General features: G+C 46.2%; 1 protein-coding gene across 2 annotated transcripts in view; it reads left to right on the top strand.

Moving 5' to 3' along the window:
- Positions 1 to 18,158, top strand: part of LOC100647990 (insulin-like growth factor 2 mRNA-binding protein 1) — an 88,643-nt gene that overhangs the window by 48,053 nt on the left and 22,432 nt on the right. For both annotated transcript variants that reach the window (XM_003399692.4, XM_048410953.1), the window contains 5 exons: positions 15,591 to 15,764; positions 15,892 to 16,272; positions 16,424 to 16,676; positions 16,782 to 17,138; positions 17,817 to 18,068. In XM_003399692.4, coding sequence (XP_003399740.1) covers positions 15,591 to 15,764; positions 15,892 to 16,272; positions 16,424 to 16,676; positions 16,782 to 17,138; positions 17,817 to 18,068 — 1,417 coding nt within the window. The remainder of the gene's footprint in view (positions 1 to 15,590; positions 15,765 to 15,891; positions 16,273 to 16,423; positions 16,677 to 16,781; positions 17,139 to 17,816; positions 18,069 to 18,158) is intronic.

Raw genomic sequence — 18,158 nt, 5'->3', positions numbered from 1 at the left:
AAGGACTTTTTTCACGACGCGTTTAAAAAATTTTTAATCGCTTTTAACGCGGTCTGTTCTATTCGCGAGCGAAGCGAGAATGAATAAAAAAAAAAAGGAAGAGATCCCGCGATAACGCGATCGACATTACGCAGTAATAAATGAATTAAAATAGGGTTAGCGAAACGTGGAGTACGCGCGCGTATTTCCCGGAACGCGTGCTCAATACAATCGGGAAATTAATTATAGGAGAATTCTCGACGAGTGTCCGTGGCTGCCGCGTGTTCGCCGGCCAGTCGTTTTTACGTACAAACAAAATTGTTCGCGCAACGAGTGTTTTTCTGTCCACGTTTTTCCCGTTTCTTCGCCGGGGAGAGCCGTACGCATGGTCGAGCCAGCACCGGTCCGGGATATTGATTAATTAGGAAAAATTCACGTTGAATGGTCCGTCAACTTGTAAAATGGAAGTAAAAGAATGAAAAAAAAATTCGCACGCGGATGAAGGGTCTATTCAGATGTTGCCGGTTTTTCGATGAATTCATCGAATATTTACACACGACAGTATTGGAGCGGGCTTTCCGATTCTCTTTCGGCCACCGCCCTTTTTTCGCCCGTAGAATATTTTTTCCCGTAGCATATTTACGTCTATATATATATATATATACATACATATATAAGCGTCGCGTGAAGCACGATGCAAAAGATAATTTATTTATCTATACGTGCACGGAATTTGAATATCTTCTCGTACGAGAATACCGCGTGGAAAAAAGAAGATGCGTGACTGTCGGATTATCGAACGAACTTGAACTCACGGTGGATTCGTTGACGCAATGTTTTTTAAAATCCAACGTAAACGTAATAGGTTCGCGTTATTCGATGCAGGACGAATAGTTATAGCACTAGATTACGATAAAATCATGGGATTATTTTTATGTTCGATCGGTTGGATCGTGAGCGATTTGTTGTTCCTAGTGGCACGCTTCCAACGACTGACTCTGTCCGGCCGATTCCTCCCGCGTGATTTTACTTTCAAATTGACGATTACGCCTAGACCTCTTCATGTTTCGATAACGGCGAATTATCGATACAGACGGGGTAAGATCTCTTTACGGTGTTCTTTCTTCGTTCGTCTTGCTCTTCAAGGCGGTTGAAGCGCTTGCCTGTCTAAAAATCACCATCATTATGTGCTCAAATTCAGCTCTCCGCAAAACAACTGGAAATACAGCGAGATTCTTGCCTGAATGGGAAGAATAAGGATGTCTCGAGTGTACGGAGATTTTACGTCGACTTATTTATACGGGGAATCGTTGTTGGTCGATTGGTTCCGAGAAAATTCTTCGTTCCGATCGCCTTCGTCAGTTTCATTCTGATTCTCCTGGTATCTTCGATCGCGAATAAATATCGAAGAAAACGAACGATTGAAAACGCTACAATTAGAAAATGTCTGGTTGATCCGTTACTCGATTATTCTAAATAGGCTTTCGATTTCTGCAGTTTCGTCCAGCATCGAGATTATTGACAAAGATAAAAATATACGTCTATTAAGATCGCGTAGAGATAATATTAGTTTCGTAGAAGGAAACGAATTCTGCAAACTCGCCGCGCTATGAATTCGCGTGCATTGTAATCTCTCGCCTTAACGCGGTTCGTGTCTCTCCGTATATCTTCGTGCAAGTTCGATTTCCGCGCTGATTGAGCGTGGCGCTCGGGTCGACCGGCTCTTCTCGCGTTCGCAGTTCGCGGCGGGACGTGAGCCAGTGTGTCGTGAAGAATTTTTTTTGTTCGCTAAATCTGTCGCGAATAGGTAACGTTCGTGATTTTCGCCTTTGTATCGTTGTTCCGATTTGTGTACGTGTTGCGCGTCAACGCCCTTTCCGTTCAGCGCGCGACAGCGCGTCGAAATTTAACGGGATTGCTGGCAAAAGTGGTTCCAGAGTTTGCTACTATCTTCATCGTATCACGGACACGTGGTATCACTAAAATCACGTATATACAGTACGGTGTGAGTTGGATGGATTTTATTCGTCGCTTCAATTTATCAACGTGTCTCGATTACTTTTCGACCGCGCAGGGCCATTGTACGAAATTTTTGTGCGTTCAACCTATACGTGTGTGTATAAGTGACGAAGCGAATTCTAAAACACCAACGATTTTTCTTCTACGTCATATGGAACCAGCTTGTACCACGCCGTCGACGATTATTCCGCGAGTTCGATCCCTGTGAATCGAAAGTGTGTGGAATAGTCGTTCCATTTCGATCTTTGGATGCCGTCGATCGATCCAGGTCGCCGACTACCTTTACATATTTTCCGCCGTATCGTTTTCGAACAGTTTGTAATTTTCGTGGTGGTAACTCGATACCAAAAGTCACGCGGCCCCGACGAAATTCCTCGGCCCGCGGACAAAGTCGAAGCTCGCGTGACCGGTGTGTTCTCCATCTCCACCATCCAGCGAAACTTAGGTTCAATTTCGCCGATACAAGACAAGCGCGAGAACAATTTCTCGAACACACTACCCGTACTCTAGCCCAGCCGCCTGTAGTTTACGCACGCGGTGCTTCTTGATTACACGGAAACTCGCTTTCGGATTAGTCTGTTTCATTCGGACTCGATTCGGAACGATCGCCAACGTGTTTCCGACAGGCTCTTCTAACCTTGTCTATGAATGCGTGTGTGTATCCTTATGTGAAATCGTGTTGCACACGAACTTTGTGTATCTATCGTGGCTGTCGAAGACGCGGAAAGTAAGGTTAATCGTCGAAGGAAAGAGCATCTATAAAACAAGAAAGGGAAATTCAGTGCGTTTTTTCGGTATGTCGGTGCCAACGAGCATCGTTGTTGCGTCGCTAACGAACGAGGACAATTCTATTGGCTGACTACCAATAAGTCAACGACGAACGTCGCCATATCTGTGAATTCACAGGATCATTGTTCGTGTAAGTGTTCGTCTTGTTTACATCCGTATCGTTACTCTTTACACACGCTACTATACATATATCGAATCGTTGCATGCTTCATCATGCTGGTTGAAGTTAAACGCGCGTTCGCGGCATCGTTGGAATCGCGTACGTGTCGATACAGCAGGGTAACAGGGTAGCTTTCGGACGTCCCTTTCGATAATTGCACATTTTTCTTGGGCTAAATTTATCGTAGACGATTAACTCTCTATAGACACGAACAAATTGCAATGCGAGAAACATGTTTACGACCGGATCTATGTTTAGGCGTATCGAAGAATCTCGTGGAAATAGCGGTAAATTCGTCTTGTTCAGTCTGTTGTTTTTTAGATTGCGCAACTTTCTCCCATTCCGTAACCTGAATGCCGTTTTAATCGCGAACCAACCGGAAATCACGTCGCCGGTCTTAGCCGCGCCAATGTTAACGGCCCAGGCGATGCGAAATGAAATTACGAATCGATGTTCGGCGACGCCACTGACCATTCGCCGCTATCTTCGGGTCGTTCTAAACGTCTGTAAGGTATCGGTGCCCCTATCTAGGATTTAGGTCACTTTTGCGAGTCTCGTATTCGTCGAGTCGAATAACTAGATACTTTGGCCTAGTGTGCGTATCCAGTTTTCGCACACCTATGACATCAATTTTTCATCGAAATCTTGAAGATTTGAGAGCTGAAAAGACACCTACACGAGAATCACGTTTATCACGTATCTTGTAAAAAAATTCCTCTTTGTTGCTCCTTACACGTCATTGTTTCATTTATCATTCACATTTATCATTTATACGCTTGAAATAGGTTAATCGAAACTTTTAAAACAGAAACCTCTTTCACGGCGATAGCGCTAGATTTCACAAGAACACGCAAAAAGAGAATCTCGTACGAATATATAAAAGGAATCACCTTTGTTGTAAAACTCACGCCCTGCGAAGCATTCGAAAAGATCTCTTCCACTTTGCATCGCATAAATGTTAAAATAGCCCGATGTACCGATACGAGCAAACATCTCGTCAGCATCTCGTCTCCCTTTTACCATTGACAATTGATTTTAAGGGACACTTGTTGCTGGGGGGAAGTCGCGTTTGCAAAGGTGCTCGTTGCGAGATCTAGCTCTAAACCTGTGTATCGCGATCAAACGCACGTTTCAAGCGCACCTCGTTTACGATATCAAGGCGTGGAATGCTTCCGTGCATTCCTGCGCTTGGTAACGGAGTGATTCATTAATCCGCTTTATCGCTCGATAAACGTACTCCAGCGCGATCGTCTTGAAAACTATTACGCGATCCAAGGAAAACCTGTCACCAAGGTAAAACGGCCGGAACGAGCGCGGAACGCGATCGCTGCTGCGATTCTAGCTGCAAGGCAACTCGACAATTCCGCACTTCACGTTCGTTGATCGCTCTCGCTTTCGAACGATCCACGACATAATCTCTAGAGAAATCGATGCAGTTATGGTTGTCGGTTGTTATTACGCATCCTAGGCGAATATCACACGAATACACGGGACTCTTCGAGAATCGATCCACCGACATCGACGATGGAATACATCGTTGCTCGCCTCGTATCTCCGTTTTCTTCCTCTCGATCGAGATTTCCTCTTCCCGTTAGCGTTTTCCACGAGCTTTTTCCTTTGGCGGTTTCCTTGGACGTCATTCGCGTGTCCTCGGTTTCTCTCGGTTCGTCCTTTTCTAGCTCGAATCACCGGCTCGCCTCATATTCGTCCGTTTGTTTCGCATTTTCCACGCTCACATCGAACCTTCCTCCTCCTCCTCCTCCTCCTCCTCGTCTCTCGGTCGCGTTCTCCGACGGCTGGTACATGTAAGTTGCAGACCAACTTGCTAATTCGTCGCGCAGAAATATCTCGAGCCCGTCTGCGGCCGCGTCTCTCCTCTCGGATCGTTATTGTGAATTTCGTCGTCCTAGAATAAACTTCTCTGTCGGCTTAGCGCTGGACCGAACGAGGAAAAGAGAGCGTCGCGACTGCGACGTGCGTGTCCTCTGCTCTTCCACTACCGCTCTTCTCCCGCCTACTCTACTCCCTTTTTCGACTGTCGGCTTTTCAATGTCCGTATTAGCGTCTCTTTTAACCGCCGGTTCGCCTTGTTTCGTTCAGAATTATTGAAGCGGCGGTTGAATGAATTCGACCAGCTCAAATTTTATTACACGCACGCCTTCTAGCCGCGTCGAAACGCGCGCTCGCGCGCGCCTTCGTCTCCCGGTGTAACTCGGAGTTATGCTTCGCTTCGTAACACGAGACGCGATAATCGCTCTTGCAAAAATTCACCGTACTTTCGTAACGTTTCCACGATGTATTCTATCGATTCTACATTACTTCCGATAAATATCTAAATACATACGCGAGTCGTTGGCAAGTTCGTCGTTTAAATTATATCGCGAATACTCTCGACGATAATACGATTGGATTTAGTGCTCGTCTATGAAACGCGATCGTTTACGAAGGAACCGTTTTAAAGCGGAGAGCATCGGGATTCGAGATTAGTCTAAATGACCGGAAGAGGAGCCCAATTCGACGTTCGTTTCATCTATGGCCACCGTTTCACCTTCGATCATTGTATCGTTAAACATTCAACGTCCGTGTGCACGCGGACCGAACCGAATTGGACGATAATTTTAGTCACGTTGAAATCGATAACCGTGATCGTGAACGCGACGAAGAAAGAGTCAGGAAGCGACTGAGAGAGCCGGCTTTCTTCCAAGAAACGAAGACATTGACATACGCTCCTAGAACGTCGGCGGATATGCAAAGAGGAAATTATCAGTGGCTACCTGGAAGTGGCAGTGACTCGTTGCGTATGTGGGAAATCCCCCCGAGGATCGTTATTCCTCCCCTTCTTTTGCATTGCAGAAAAGCAGATCGTTCTGGTAACAACGCCACGATAAAAGGGCCAATGGTGCCTCCGTGCTATGATTACGTCAGTGGTCGCCGGTCTGCATAGCTCCGCGGTGAAATTGACGATGATTCGTCGCCGTTCCCGCGCGTTGACTCATCGCACCTTTCCTATCCTTTTCTCTGTGCTTCTTCTCTCTAACTTCCAGTTCCTTCTATTCCGTCCCACCTCTCTCTCTCTCTCTCTCTCTCTCTCTCTCTTTCTATCTCCGCTTCTCGTCCTTCTTCTCCTCTCCTCTTGTTCCTCGTCTTCTGACTGGCGCGAACCCCTTCCCGTCGCGTATGGTTCTTTGTCCTTTTTTATCGTCTTCTTCTTCCACGAACCGGCCGGAAATCGTTGTCGCGTTCCCGAGCGCGCGGTTGTCGACGCCGTTAAGAGCGCCACGTGTGCCTGGCCGGTCGCGCTCTTGCGCTTTCGCGCTCGGTGAAAGGTAGCGCTCGTAATTGTACACGATTGTAATTGATGCTCTCGACAATTTATCGATACCTACTTCATCTTTCACGGGCAGCCAGTGTGTACGAGTCGAGGCTACATCCCCCTTGCCCCCTTACTTCGCCCGAGAAGGAATTCACGTATATAGGCTGCTTTTCTCTCGCTCGCGCCTCTATCGCCTTCTACGTTTCTCTGGGTACCGCGTGACGCGTGATCATGAATCGCAAAAGTTGTTTTTCGAGCGTGCCACTCAGTGATCTTTCCTAATCATAAATACAGAAAGCGTTGATCTCGAGATCGCGCTCGAGCAGTCTCGTTCATCTTTTTTCCACGATCTTCCTATTTCTTTTCTTTCCCTCCGCTATTTTCCAAGGATTATTTTCTCGCCCAGCTATGAAATCGCTGGCATTGCTCGAAGCGACCGGCGTCTCTCGAGAGAAAAACTCCGCGCCGATGAAACCCCGGTGGCGTTAACGAATCCCCTTGGCTTTTATCGAGTGTAATAACTTTTCGAATACAAAAATATCCGAACGTATCGCGTTACAAGATCGCGCCGCTATTTAATCATCGTGTGGCGCTCACCCTGTACACACCGGCGTATTACGTTGCGTCCACTCGTTTTTCTGCCCTGCTTCCACGATGTTTACAAGCGCGATACGCGCCCCAATAGCGATCGTCGAATCGGTTAACGACGTCGAATGAAAAATGTTAACGAGCCGATCGCCTGGGACGATGGCAATTCGTAGGAAAGCCTAGTAAATATTTAACGAAAGGGGAAAATGAAAAACGACGAAAGGAGGAACAATGGTACTTACAATTAGCGACGCGTCCATCGAGCTTGGACAGGTGTTTAAAGCGTTCGAATGTAACGAGGTTATGACTGAACGGAACGGGCGGGGTATTAGCGTGGACTAACTCGAGTCCAACCTTCGTGACAACTCGATATTATTGAGTTCAAATAAAAGCCTCCTTTTGTTTCAGTCGGTGGCCGCGCGGAACTTGAATGTAAAGTTAAAAATAAAATGACCGTTTAGCAGTTTGTATATCGAGGCCAGTCGCTATAATAGCGACAACCGCGTGCCGGAATAGGGATTCCGGCATTAACCGGGACAAAGTCAATTGAAATTCTGCCGCATAATACTCGAACCGTCGATTCGTTTCTGTTTAATTCCTCCTGGCCCGTTTCAATCGTTTCGCGCGCTCTCTCTTTCTCTCCCTCTCTCTCTCCATCGCGCTTGCGAATTTCTATGTCAGTTGTGCAACATCCACGGATTTCTCTGCCTCGGTATACGCGAAATTTTCTCTACGCGTGAAATTCTTTCGCTCGCCGTGCTCTCTTCCTATTGCTAAACTTCCTCTCAGGGCGCCGTATATTTTTCATCGATCTGCAGGTATAGCGCTAGACTCGGCTAGGTCGATGGACTTGAAAAAAATATCGAGTTTGTATTTGAGAATCGCTCGCAGGGCTATCAGCGATGCCGCGGCATCTTCGTTAAACGAGCAAAGTTTATGAGTAATTTATCGTCGATCAAACTTGCAACGCCGTGGTTAATTATATTACGTGATTTAAAGCAACGCTTTGCACGTCTTTCGAACAAAGTCGATGTAAGTTGCTGCACGTAATCGGTCCAATCGAGTCAGGTCGGAGTTGGGTCATATTCGTATAGAAAATATTCCTACGTCCTCTTAATTGTCCATCTTCTTTGCCGTTTCTTCCTCATAATCTTTGCGTGCTAAGCACGGATTCTTTATAGATAGCGACGCCGAGGAACGCTCAGACGAATCACGAATCTTACCGATGATACTCCAAGTGTCCATTGCACGCGTTTCGCGTTCGAGACGGCGCGTTTCTATTGGGGTAGCAACTAAGATAACGACGTTAGATAAACTTAGTTGCCAACCCGTTACAATACGCGCGTAACCACCAGTCTAATATAACGCCGAAGAGATTAGAAAATTACTGGGAAGCATATGGTATAAAGCAGTAAAAATCGGAATGGATGGGAACGGGTGGTAGAAGGCAAAGTGGCGAGCAGAATTTCAGCCGCGTAAAACTCAAATGGGCGTATCTGCAACTTTCGCTTGAATCGAGTCATCGCTTGCAGACGGCACAAAAATTGTCTATATATACATTGAGTAAGAAAACCGTATCCGCGGTCGAAACCGAAGACACAACAGTTTACATCGGCGACGTAACGCGAATTCGACGTCCGATCGTTAAATATCAAAAGTCATTTTTCTCGAAAACATCGTCCGATCGGACAGTCCCGTTTGTATTAACAGGGCAAAATTCCACGCAAAGATTTAAATAGAGCAACACGAGCTCTATAGTGTACGTTGTTACGATCGAACGAGAAGCGCGAGTGTAATCATGAAAATTGGGACGACGAGTTCTTGCTCCGGCAGATCGGAGGCTGAACTTTTCATGAAATTGTACCGTTCATAACTGTACACTGAAAATCACTCGGTCCGATCGTATAATCACGAAGCATTGGACGTAATTTCTGCATGATCTTTAACGTTCATCGAGGATTGTTGCATTATTGATGCACATCGGTAGATATATACACGCACGAACGCTGCAATCTAACTAGTTCGATCTGTACGCGTCGCCAGAACGGAAAAAGTTGCTTGGGTCGCGTTAAAAAAAAACTCTGGCTAATATAAACGATTCTGCTATTATAGAGAAAACTACTGGAACGCTATATAAACGGGCGCGCTATAGTCGACGCGGCGCTACTCGCAAATCTAGATCGCATCGTCCATTTATAACGCGTAATCTGTTTTACTCTTTACGTGGGCATTGGATTAAATGGGATAATTCGAAGGCATAACCGGAACACGCCGTAAACCGTATAAGCGGTGTGGTTCAGTTACGGGGAATACGAAGGTGTGTAGCATCGTCGTCTTTGTACGCGACGTATCGTTGTCAATGGACGCGAACACAGACTCTCTCACGAAGGCAGAGTTCGTAGATCCAGAGCGCCGTGAGTCATAACTTTCGATATGCACGCCACGACCACGTTGCGTTTTGTATTACAGGCATAGGTCGATCGGTGACGTCGCTACGTTTTCTTCTTTCGTCGCACTAGTATAACGAACATATAACATGGTTGGAAACGGTGAACGCGCGTTACAGCTGTTCCGACTCTCATGATACGCGTACACCTTCCCGAAACCCACGGAAGAGTAGATAAGTGTTGCGGCGAACGTGTAACAGGCTGAAATTCCCAACTATCGTGTAACCGTACCGATTACACCGTTTCCGGCCGATAACTCGGCCAGTAGTTTTTATCGAACAGTTTTTCCGTCGTTCGGGAACGTGTTATCGTCGTGCCCGTCTTTTTCCTCTAACTCGTTGACCCTTGGTTGCAGTAGCGACGATCGCGACCTCGATTCGACGACGGTTTTACAGGCGCCAAACAATGTGGCACTGAGCTTTCTCGGCTAGTCGGTTGCAACGGTTGCACGCGGCTACCGCATCGTTGAAACCTTATATTCGCAACCGGACCGCCACGCACTTGAAACGCCGCTATCGTATCGCGTTGTGACTCTTCGCGGTACTCGCTCGTATTATACAGTCGCTATATCGATAAGGTATCGAGGCTGCTTTCAATAATTTGCACTCGATCTTGAAGACCAAAATAGACCAAGAAAACGGTGTTTGAACGGCGCTTATCAGCCGAGCTATACGTACGCCTACCCTTTGCCTCTTACATCCTTTTTTAAATGCCAGAATTTGTTTGTACTCGTCGATTCGAATCTTCTCTCACCTACGAACCGTCTTGAATATTTCATCCGAACGTTAATCCGCGTTACAACGTTGGCTGTGTCGATAAGCGGGATATTTAAAATATCGATATATCGTTTCTTATCGTAACTGCACTCGCAATCGCGTGTGGCGATAATTAAAAAAAATTGTTATCTGGAAAATTATGCCGTGACTAGGTATAAATTTTTATCGCACACAATACTGGTCGCGTGTTCGAATATCTCGTACAATCCATGTCGGAGTCCATTTCAGTAGTAAGTATCGTAGATAGCGTATTGCGGATAGCAGCGATATTAAACAACGGTGCCAGAATGATCTTACGCTACTCTATTTCGAACGTCAACGAGTGCTAGGTAATGTGTATTTATCGTGGATCGGGAGATACCGAACGCGGTGCATGAACGTTCACACCCGAGGTGTGTCAATATTAACAAGCTTCCGCAGGAATCTTATCTTTTTCGTCGACAACGAAACGCATCGGTCGCGTATCGCTTTTCGATACAACGCGTTATCTACTTGGTTCGCTTCGTACGTCTCAACGTTGAAAAACTTTCAGAAGCATAGTAAATCTTTCTACCGGTTCTGTCGAATATTCGTCTTATCTCCTACATTATGGCCGATATCTATTGGATCTCATTGATACACATAAAACGTTTAAAAATAACTCGCGCTGGAGCTTTAACCCACAAAAGTTAAGCCATCCGTGAGCTAATCCGTCAAAGTATCAACTTATTACACGCGAATCTTCTTTTTCTCGAAACTTGATATATTTAAATTACGGTCGGACACAAGATTCGGGTGTCTTCTAATATCTGTTCTTTATTCTTTCCATTTCTTTTACCCTTTAAACTTTCCTTCGTCTATCTGTGTAGCATGTGGCCAAATGGTTGCCCCATTAAGCAGTTCAATCGATGAAAATTAACAATTTAATAACCGTTTCGCTGTCTTCGGTTATATCCGATTTACCAAATCCCTGGAAATACAAAGAGAAGGCCGTGAGTCCGCCGAAGCTCCATCGGGCGAGCTCATCGCTTCCGGCTCGAACACCGGGAAAAATCACCGAAATTGTCATCATGTGGCGCCATTCACAGAGCCCAGCACATCGTATACACGTGCGTGGCATGCACACGCACGCGTAACAGGCAAGCGGAGTACACGTGCTACGCACCCGTACAGGTACATGCACGTTACACCGAATTGAGACGCCAACTTCCCTTCTAACGCTCACACATGAATGGGAAAGAGGTACTCGTGGCCAGAAAAAAGAGGCATCAACCAGACCTCGCGTGTATATGTAAATGCTGGCTGTGTGGCGTATCCGCGCGCTCGAGTCGCGTTGCATACGCGTTACCTGTGTGTGTCGCGAACGCGTGTCCGTGCGTGTGTACGTGTGTGTTGGCTGCCGCGCGCATCTGCAACGTACGTGGTGTGTGCTGCAACCTTTATTCGGCGCGGCTGCAGTTTTACCTCCTACACGTTTTTGTCGCGAATCGTGCGCATACTGTATATGTAAAGCCACGCTGCTGGCACGTACATGCCACTTTCCCTTTTCAAAATCGATTTTGGCGCCGTGCGCCCCGCCGGTTCAGTCAACGACGTCGACGCTTCTCCGGCCAGGACCGTACACCTTCTATCGTGCGCCACTCTGTTGCCCACTTTCTTTCTCGGCTAATATTTATGCGTCGATCGTACGCGCTTTAGCGCGAAAATAGGATATACAGAAGTACAAGTACCGCTTTATCAAATCGATGGAACGAAACTGTAGGTTTTGATCGGATCTAATCGCAGGATGAACGTTACGTGGTTTTATCTTTCGCCTTTATCTTTTAACTTGCGCGGACTTGCGATGGTAACTTGGGAAAGACGGCTACGGCAACGACTTAGACGAGTTAATAGAAGACGAACGTTGGCGAAAAAATCACGCGCACCATGCGGACGGTAAAACGTAATTAAAAGCGACAAACGCGCTGCTACTTGGTAGATTGCAAGTACGGTCCGGTAAAACGTATAAATACGAGCAACGGGACCATAAAACTCACAGGGGATGATTACACGGCGTAATTCCCGGTGCATCTCTAAAAAGCAAGAAAAAAATCGCCACACGCGTGGCTCGCGCGCTAATTACCCCTGCGTAAATGTGCTCCATTTTTACGCGACTAGCGGCGCGTAACGAGTCCCAATTCCCTTCACAATTAACTGCACCGCATTACGACCCTCGAACTTTTCGTCAACTGCCCCCTCCCCCTGTTTCCTCGACCTCCATCCCTCCCGCGACCCGCTTCCGACCATCGCTTCCTCCAGAAGCGACCGTCCGAGTCCATTGGCTTGTTAAACGAAAAAAAAGGAGTAAAGTAGAGAAGAAAAAGAGAGTCCGAAAAAACGTGTCTTAGGCGAGATCAAAAGCTCTTCCACGGGGGTGACCCGTGGTCTGTGGTCGTCGCGCGTCCATCCCTGTCGGTATGTGCCTCGGGCTCAGAAAAGGCCCTCTCTCTCTCTCTCTCTCTCACTCTCTCTCCCCATCTTCCCTTCTCTATCTATCGGTTTGCTCTTGTGCTCTTCCCGCGTGTCTCTTTCGCTTCCTCCGTCGCTGTGGTGGGCGTACGAAAATACCGCCTTTCGTTAAAGGTGAACGGACGAAATCGCGAGTTACACGTGCGTGCAAGATCCGGCAAGGGTGATGCGTCGGCGGGTGTGCAGGACGGGGGAGAATAGGAGAGACAGAGCAGGCCGGTGGTCAGGAAGGGTAGCGAGGGAAAGAGGCGCAAAAAGGGTTGAGGTTGGAGGTGACGTGGTGGTGGTTGGCGATGTTGGTGTGCGCTGGTGGGTTACTGCTCTAGCTGGTTCCTCGTGGAGATAGGTTGGCGGGGGTGGGGGGTTCGTACCGGTGGAGGAGACGGACCCGCGTGCCAGACGAAACCGACGATATCAACGTTCCCTTGCGCACTCCTGCATATATACCTCACACCACACCGGGTGCCGCCGAAAATCCCCAAAAGCACACGAAACAAAGGCCTGCCTCCGCTCTCACCCTCGCTGCCACCCCCGCGATTCCATCCTGCCACCAAACTGCCGTCCTCCACCCTTTGCACGGTTCTCACTGTAGCCCCGTAACCCGTACCGATACACGCGTGCAAACGAACCTTCTGTGTACGAACAGAGACATAATATCGACTTTTCTCGGTCGAACGTGTTGTCTCTCTACAGGCGCGAGCACGTGCACGTCCAAGAGTTCGGTTCGACGAGCCTCGAACCTCCAGCCCCCGACGATGGACAGAGAGAGGAGTCTCTATCGGCCACCCAGGAACGCGTTGTGCTCCACGGTAGTTGTTCGGTTAAGGTTTTCCGGGGGGTTGGAATTAGTTCCATCACACACACGTAACACGCGCGTCGCCCTCTCACCTTTTGTGCCGTACCGCCGTTCAACCGTTTTATTCGTCGCGCAAGATTTTACGCCTATCGTCGGAATCGTCGTCCGACGATCCTCTCAATTGGCGCCAACCACCGCCACGGTATTCCGTATTTTCACGCGTATTTATATCGAATATCTCGGTTACCCCTCGACCTTCTTCCACGGTAGAATTTTCGCTCGTCGTTAGTTTCGTTCAAACGCGAACATTATCGTGATATTATCGCGAGCACGAGCGGACGCGTAACTATATGATTAAGTAGTATCGGTTATCTTTGCAAATTGTTCGCGGAATGGGAGAGTAATTAGCAGCGAGAAAAATTTAAATTTCACGACCATCTTTTCGCCCCGCGATGCTATACGCGGGTTTAATGCCACGTGCACTGTTTCCGTGAGAAAAAAGACGGCGATTGTTTTACTTTTTCGATGGAACCGACCGAATACGTGATTATCCGCGTCCTCATCGGGCCGTAATAATTGGCCGAGCACAAGCTAGGTCGGTCGGTACGTTTTCTTCAAGGTTAGTCGAAAGCCCTGACGCTGAGTGGGTCGGTGAGCTGAAAAATCGATACGTACGAAAGTGAGAGTCTCAGCCGTTTCACCCTCCTTTTCCTTCTTCACGTTCCGCGTCCTCTTCTTACTTGCCATTTGGTTCATTCATGTTGCGTCGCGCCCAGTGCCGTGGCTGCGTCCAATTTCGCGATTTTTCACCCCTTGAAATTCGATTAACGTGGACGCGAGTATATCCGCGAAAAGAGGAACCGTAGGAATATACCGACGTAACGAACGCGAAATGAAATTACTACGGGCCGTTTCACATTGCCAATTTTGCGGCGAATTATGTTTGAAGAGAGACGGACAGACGAATCGAAGGCGCATTTGGTATTTAGATAGGGTACGGGTGGAGTTTGTTTGTGATTCGCGATGCCTTTCATGTTGCGCCGTCTCCCTCGCAAGGACCGAGGAGGAGGATAAATTCGACGTGGATATGTCGAACGAAAGAAAGAAAGAGAAAATGTCAACAGGGGCATCCGCACATATGCGATCTTTGCCGATGATGCTCTTGGCGAGAACATCGTCAAGCCTCTGGGATATGGTTGACTCGCGCTAATTTATAGATCACCGTGTATCGTCGCGAATCGAACGGCTCCTCGTTGCGAGTAAATTTCTAACGACTGCGCGCGATAAACTTTTCATTATCGAACTTTTTTCAGCGATATCGCTCTTCGCTTTCTTTATTTCGCATAATTAGTTTCTTTATTTTACGTAACTTGCAATCGTATCGTATTTACAAACGTAAAACAAAACCGAAACTGAACTTACAGATAATCGCAATAACACGATACAGCGATTTTCGCGTAACTGGCGATTAGCGATTCTGGCATTTTTAATTCTCCTTCGTAGAAACTTTCTTGGAAATTGCAACGCGTTGGTATTCTATCCGTAACGAATTTCCAACATTTTATTCTTTTACGATGTTTTTTTATAATGTAACGATATTTTTTCGAATTTTACGAAATATTTACTTAAATGCGGTAAAAAAGTTTGGAGAAGCTGTTGTAACGATATTCCGCCTTGCAATTTCGATTGGTAACCATACCATCGTCCGAGTACGTTCGTGTTGACTCGCCGTATGCTTTTTCCTCGTCGAGTTGATTTTTGTTTAGCAGGCACCGTCCTCTTTGACGATCTCAAGCCGATACCGAGAAATTCTTGACCCAAATCCTGCGTTATACTTACATACGTTGTGCACGACCAACCATATATTCTCATTTCAAGAAATTATTGACGATCAATGATTTTCCTGCTTTTTGCATTTTTTTTTTTTTAAGCTAGAAAAACAACCGGTTAACTTTAACGATCGATTTGCTTCTCGCTTTTAAATGTATTAGCCTGCGAACTAGGTCTCGTTTTTTATTCAAGAACTCTTTGCTCGCCCGAGTTAGTAAAATTACATCGATTCCCAAGCGTTTTAACCGCGATAATTTTAATACAAGCGTAACTGACAAACAAGTTTCTCTCTCCTTCTTTTCCACACGAATCGTACATGCCATGCACGATTGACCCTTAACGTAACGTGACCAGGTGTAACGTTTGCTAATTGACGTTTCTAAATTTCTTTTTTTTTTTTTTACAGCGCTACCGGTTCGAAGGTTATCGTAAACAACTTGCCAGCTCAGATCAGAATAGAAGATATAGAGGCCCTGTTCTCGAACTGCGGTCAAGTGCAGTCGGTGGAGAAATTGTCCTCGCGCGATCCTAATTTACAAACCGTCCTCATCAGCTATGAGACGCAAGAACAAGCACAGCAGTAAGTTTCAACTTTGTTTGCCGCGGAGATAAACCCACATATCATCCGGTCCATAGGCATTTTTCATAGTCGACGTGCTTAATCGTGATTGTTGTGGTCTGACAATCGTCTTTTCGCCGTTTTACAGGGCTGTGAACCAGTTAAATGGTCACGAGTACGAGGGTAGCCCGCTAAAAGTGGAAATGTCTACGGTGGAGAACCGACGTAGAGGCCGCAGCCAGCGCAGCGGCGTAGCTTATTCCGGGGTTTCGGGCTCCGGACGGCAGGCAGACTTTCCGCTTCGTATTCTTGTACAATCAGAGATGGTGGGAGCCATAATCGGTCGCCAGGGCTCTACCATACGTCAAATCACACAGATGACGCGCGCGCGAGTCGATGTTCACCGTAAGGATAGCCTTGGTGCCGCTGAAAAAGCTATTACCATCTACGGTAACCCAGAGAATTGTACGAATGCTTGCAAGAAAATTATGGAGGTCACGCAGCAAGAGGCTTACGGTTTAAGTAAAGGGTAAGAAGCTTAAAACGCTATCCATTTCCTATCGAAGTTCGGGGTGTTTCTGAAATTATTTCCAAACAATGTTACGTATGAAATTTGTTATACGCGTGTGTATAATGGATGCACGTGTGTTTATTAACGCGCCGTAACCGTTTGTTAACAGAGAAATCTCATTGAGGATTCTTGCACACAACAATTTGATTGGACGAATTATCGGAAAGGGTGGTACCACCATTAAGAAAATCATGCAGGATACAGATACGAAGATCACCGTAAGCAGTATCAATGACATCAACAACTTTAATCTCGAACGCATAATCACGGTCAAAGGCAGCATCGATAACATGAGCAAGGCTGAATCTATGATTTCCAGCAAATTACGCCAAAGCTATGAAAACGACTTGCAAGCAATGGCTGTAAGTGTTAGGAGTTATGCGAAGTTATAGCGAATGAATCGTTTCAAATATTATGCGAAGTAACGATCGAACTTGTGTAATAACGAAATGACATGATCGTTGCAGCCTCAAAGCTTGATGTTTCCCGGTTTACATCCAATGGCTATGATGTCCACTGCTGGTATGGGATACAGCTCACGTGGTCCGGGCTTGTATGGCTCTGGACCAGCCCCATATCCTTATCAAACAAGTTTGCCTACGCAGCAAGGTATTCCAATAGGAGATACGCAAGAAACTGCGTTCCTCTACATTCCGAATACGAGTGTAGGGGCCATCATAGGAAGCAAGGGTTCGCATATTAGAAACATTATCAGATTCTCTGGCGCCAGTGTAAAAATCGCGCCCATTGAGCAGGACAAGCCTGTAGAACAACAAAATGACAGAAAAGTAACTATCGTTGGATCACCAGAATCACAGTGGAAAGTAAGTTTTGCGCAGATGATAGTAATACGTTTAATTCCTTATCAAGTAAAATCTAATGATTTCTAATGCTAAAAGTCGAGGCTCGGGCTTAAATGGAAAAGTGCACGTTTCTGGCAAATGAAACGTCTAGAAATCGACGTATCCTTAAAATTTCGATTGTCATAACGTTTTGAATTATGTAAAGGTACTGATAGATGTAAATTTTGTAATAGATGTCTAAGAAAAGTATATATGTAAGATATTCTACGTAAAGAAAAGCACAAGTTTTGCATAGATTTAACGAATGTAAAGTACGAACTAAATAATTGGTTAGATAGCGCGTAATCACTTTGTGGCTTAGTAAGTAACACGTTAGTTTGCAAATGTCAGGGTTCCGTGTTCGAATCCCAATATATTGACAATTGTTTCTAACTGGTTTTTATCGTCGATAAACGTGTAGAAACGCTAGTACTCGATTAACCTGGTCTCGTTTGAGAAGATGCGGTTTTTCTATGCATCGTCTTGAAAGAACAGGGAAATTAAAATGTGGAGGGTTACCCGTACCAATGACATGTTGCACAATGCATGTATAGTTGGTCCCGTTACAACCTCCGACATTCCTTTTTTTCTGTTCAAATAAATGTTATTCGTATGATTCTGCTGTAACGACTATACGACACCAATTATATTCGCTTTTAGGCTCAATACCTCATTTTCGAGAAAATGCGCGAGGAAGGATTCGTGGGCGGAACCGAGGACGTCCGATTGACAATCGAGATTCTCGTACCAAGCACTCAAGTTGGGCGAATCATTGGCAAAGGCGGACAAAACGTTCGAGAATTGCAACGTGTAACCGGAAGTATCATAAAATTATCGGAACAACAATCTACATCTCCTTCTGCCGATGAAGAAGCAACCGTCCAAATAATTGGCCCTTTCTTCTCTGTTCAGGTATTACGCGCGTTACCGTTAAAAGTACTTCGACGTTTGTTTCAACGATCGTTAAAACCCGACAAATAAAATATATCGATTTATATTTTC

The sequence above is a fragment of the Bombus terrestris genome, chromosome 12, assembly GCF_910591885.1.
Source record: "Bombus terrestris chromosome 12, iyBomTerr1.2, whole genome shotgun sequence".
Taxonomy (NCBI): Eukaryota; Metazoa; Arthropoda; class Insecta; order Hymenoptera; family Apidae; genus Bombus; species Bombus terrestris.
Note: the sequence above shows the minus strand (reverse complement) of the source record. Positions and strands in the feature narration are given on the sequence as shown.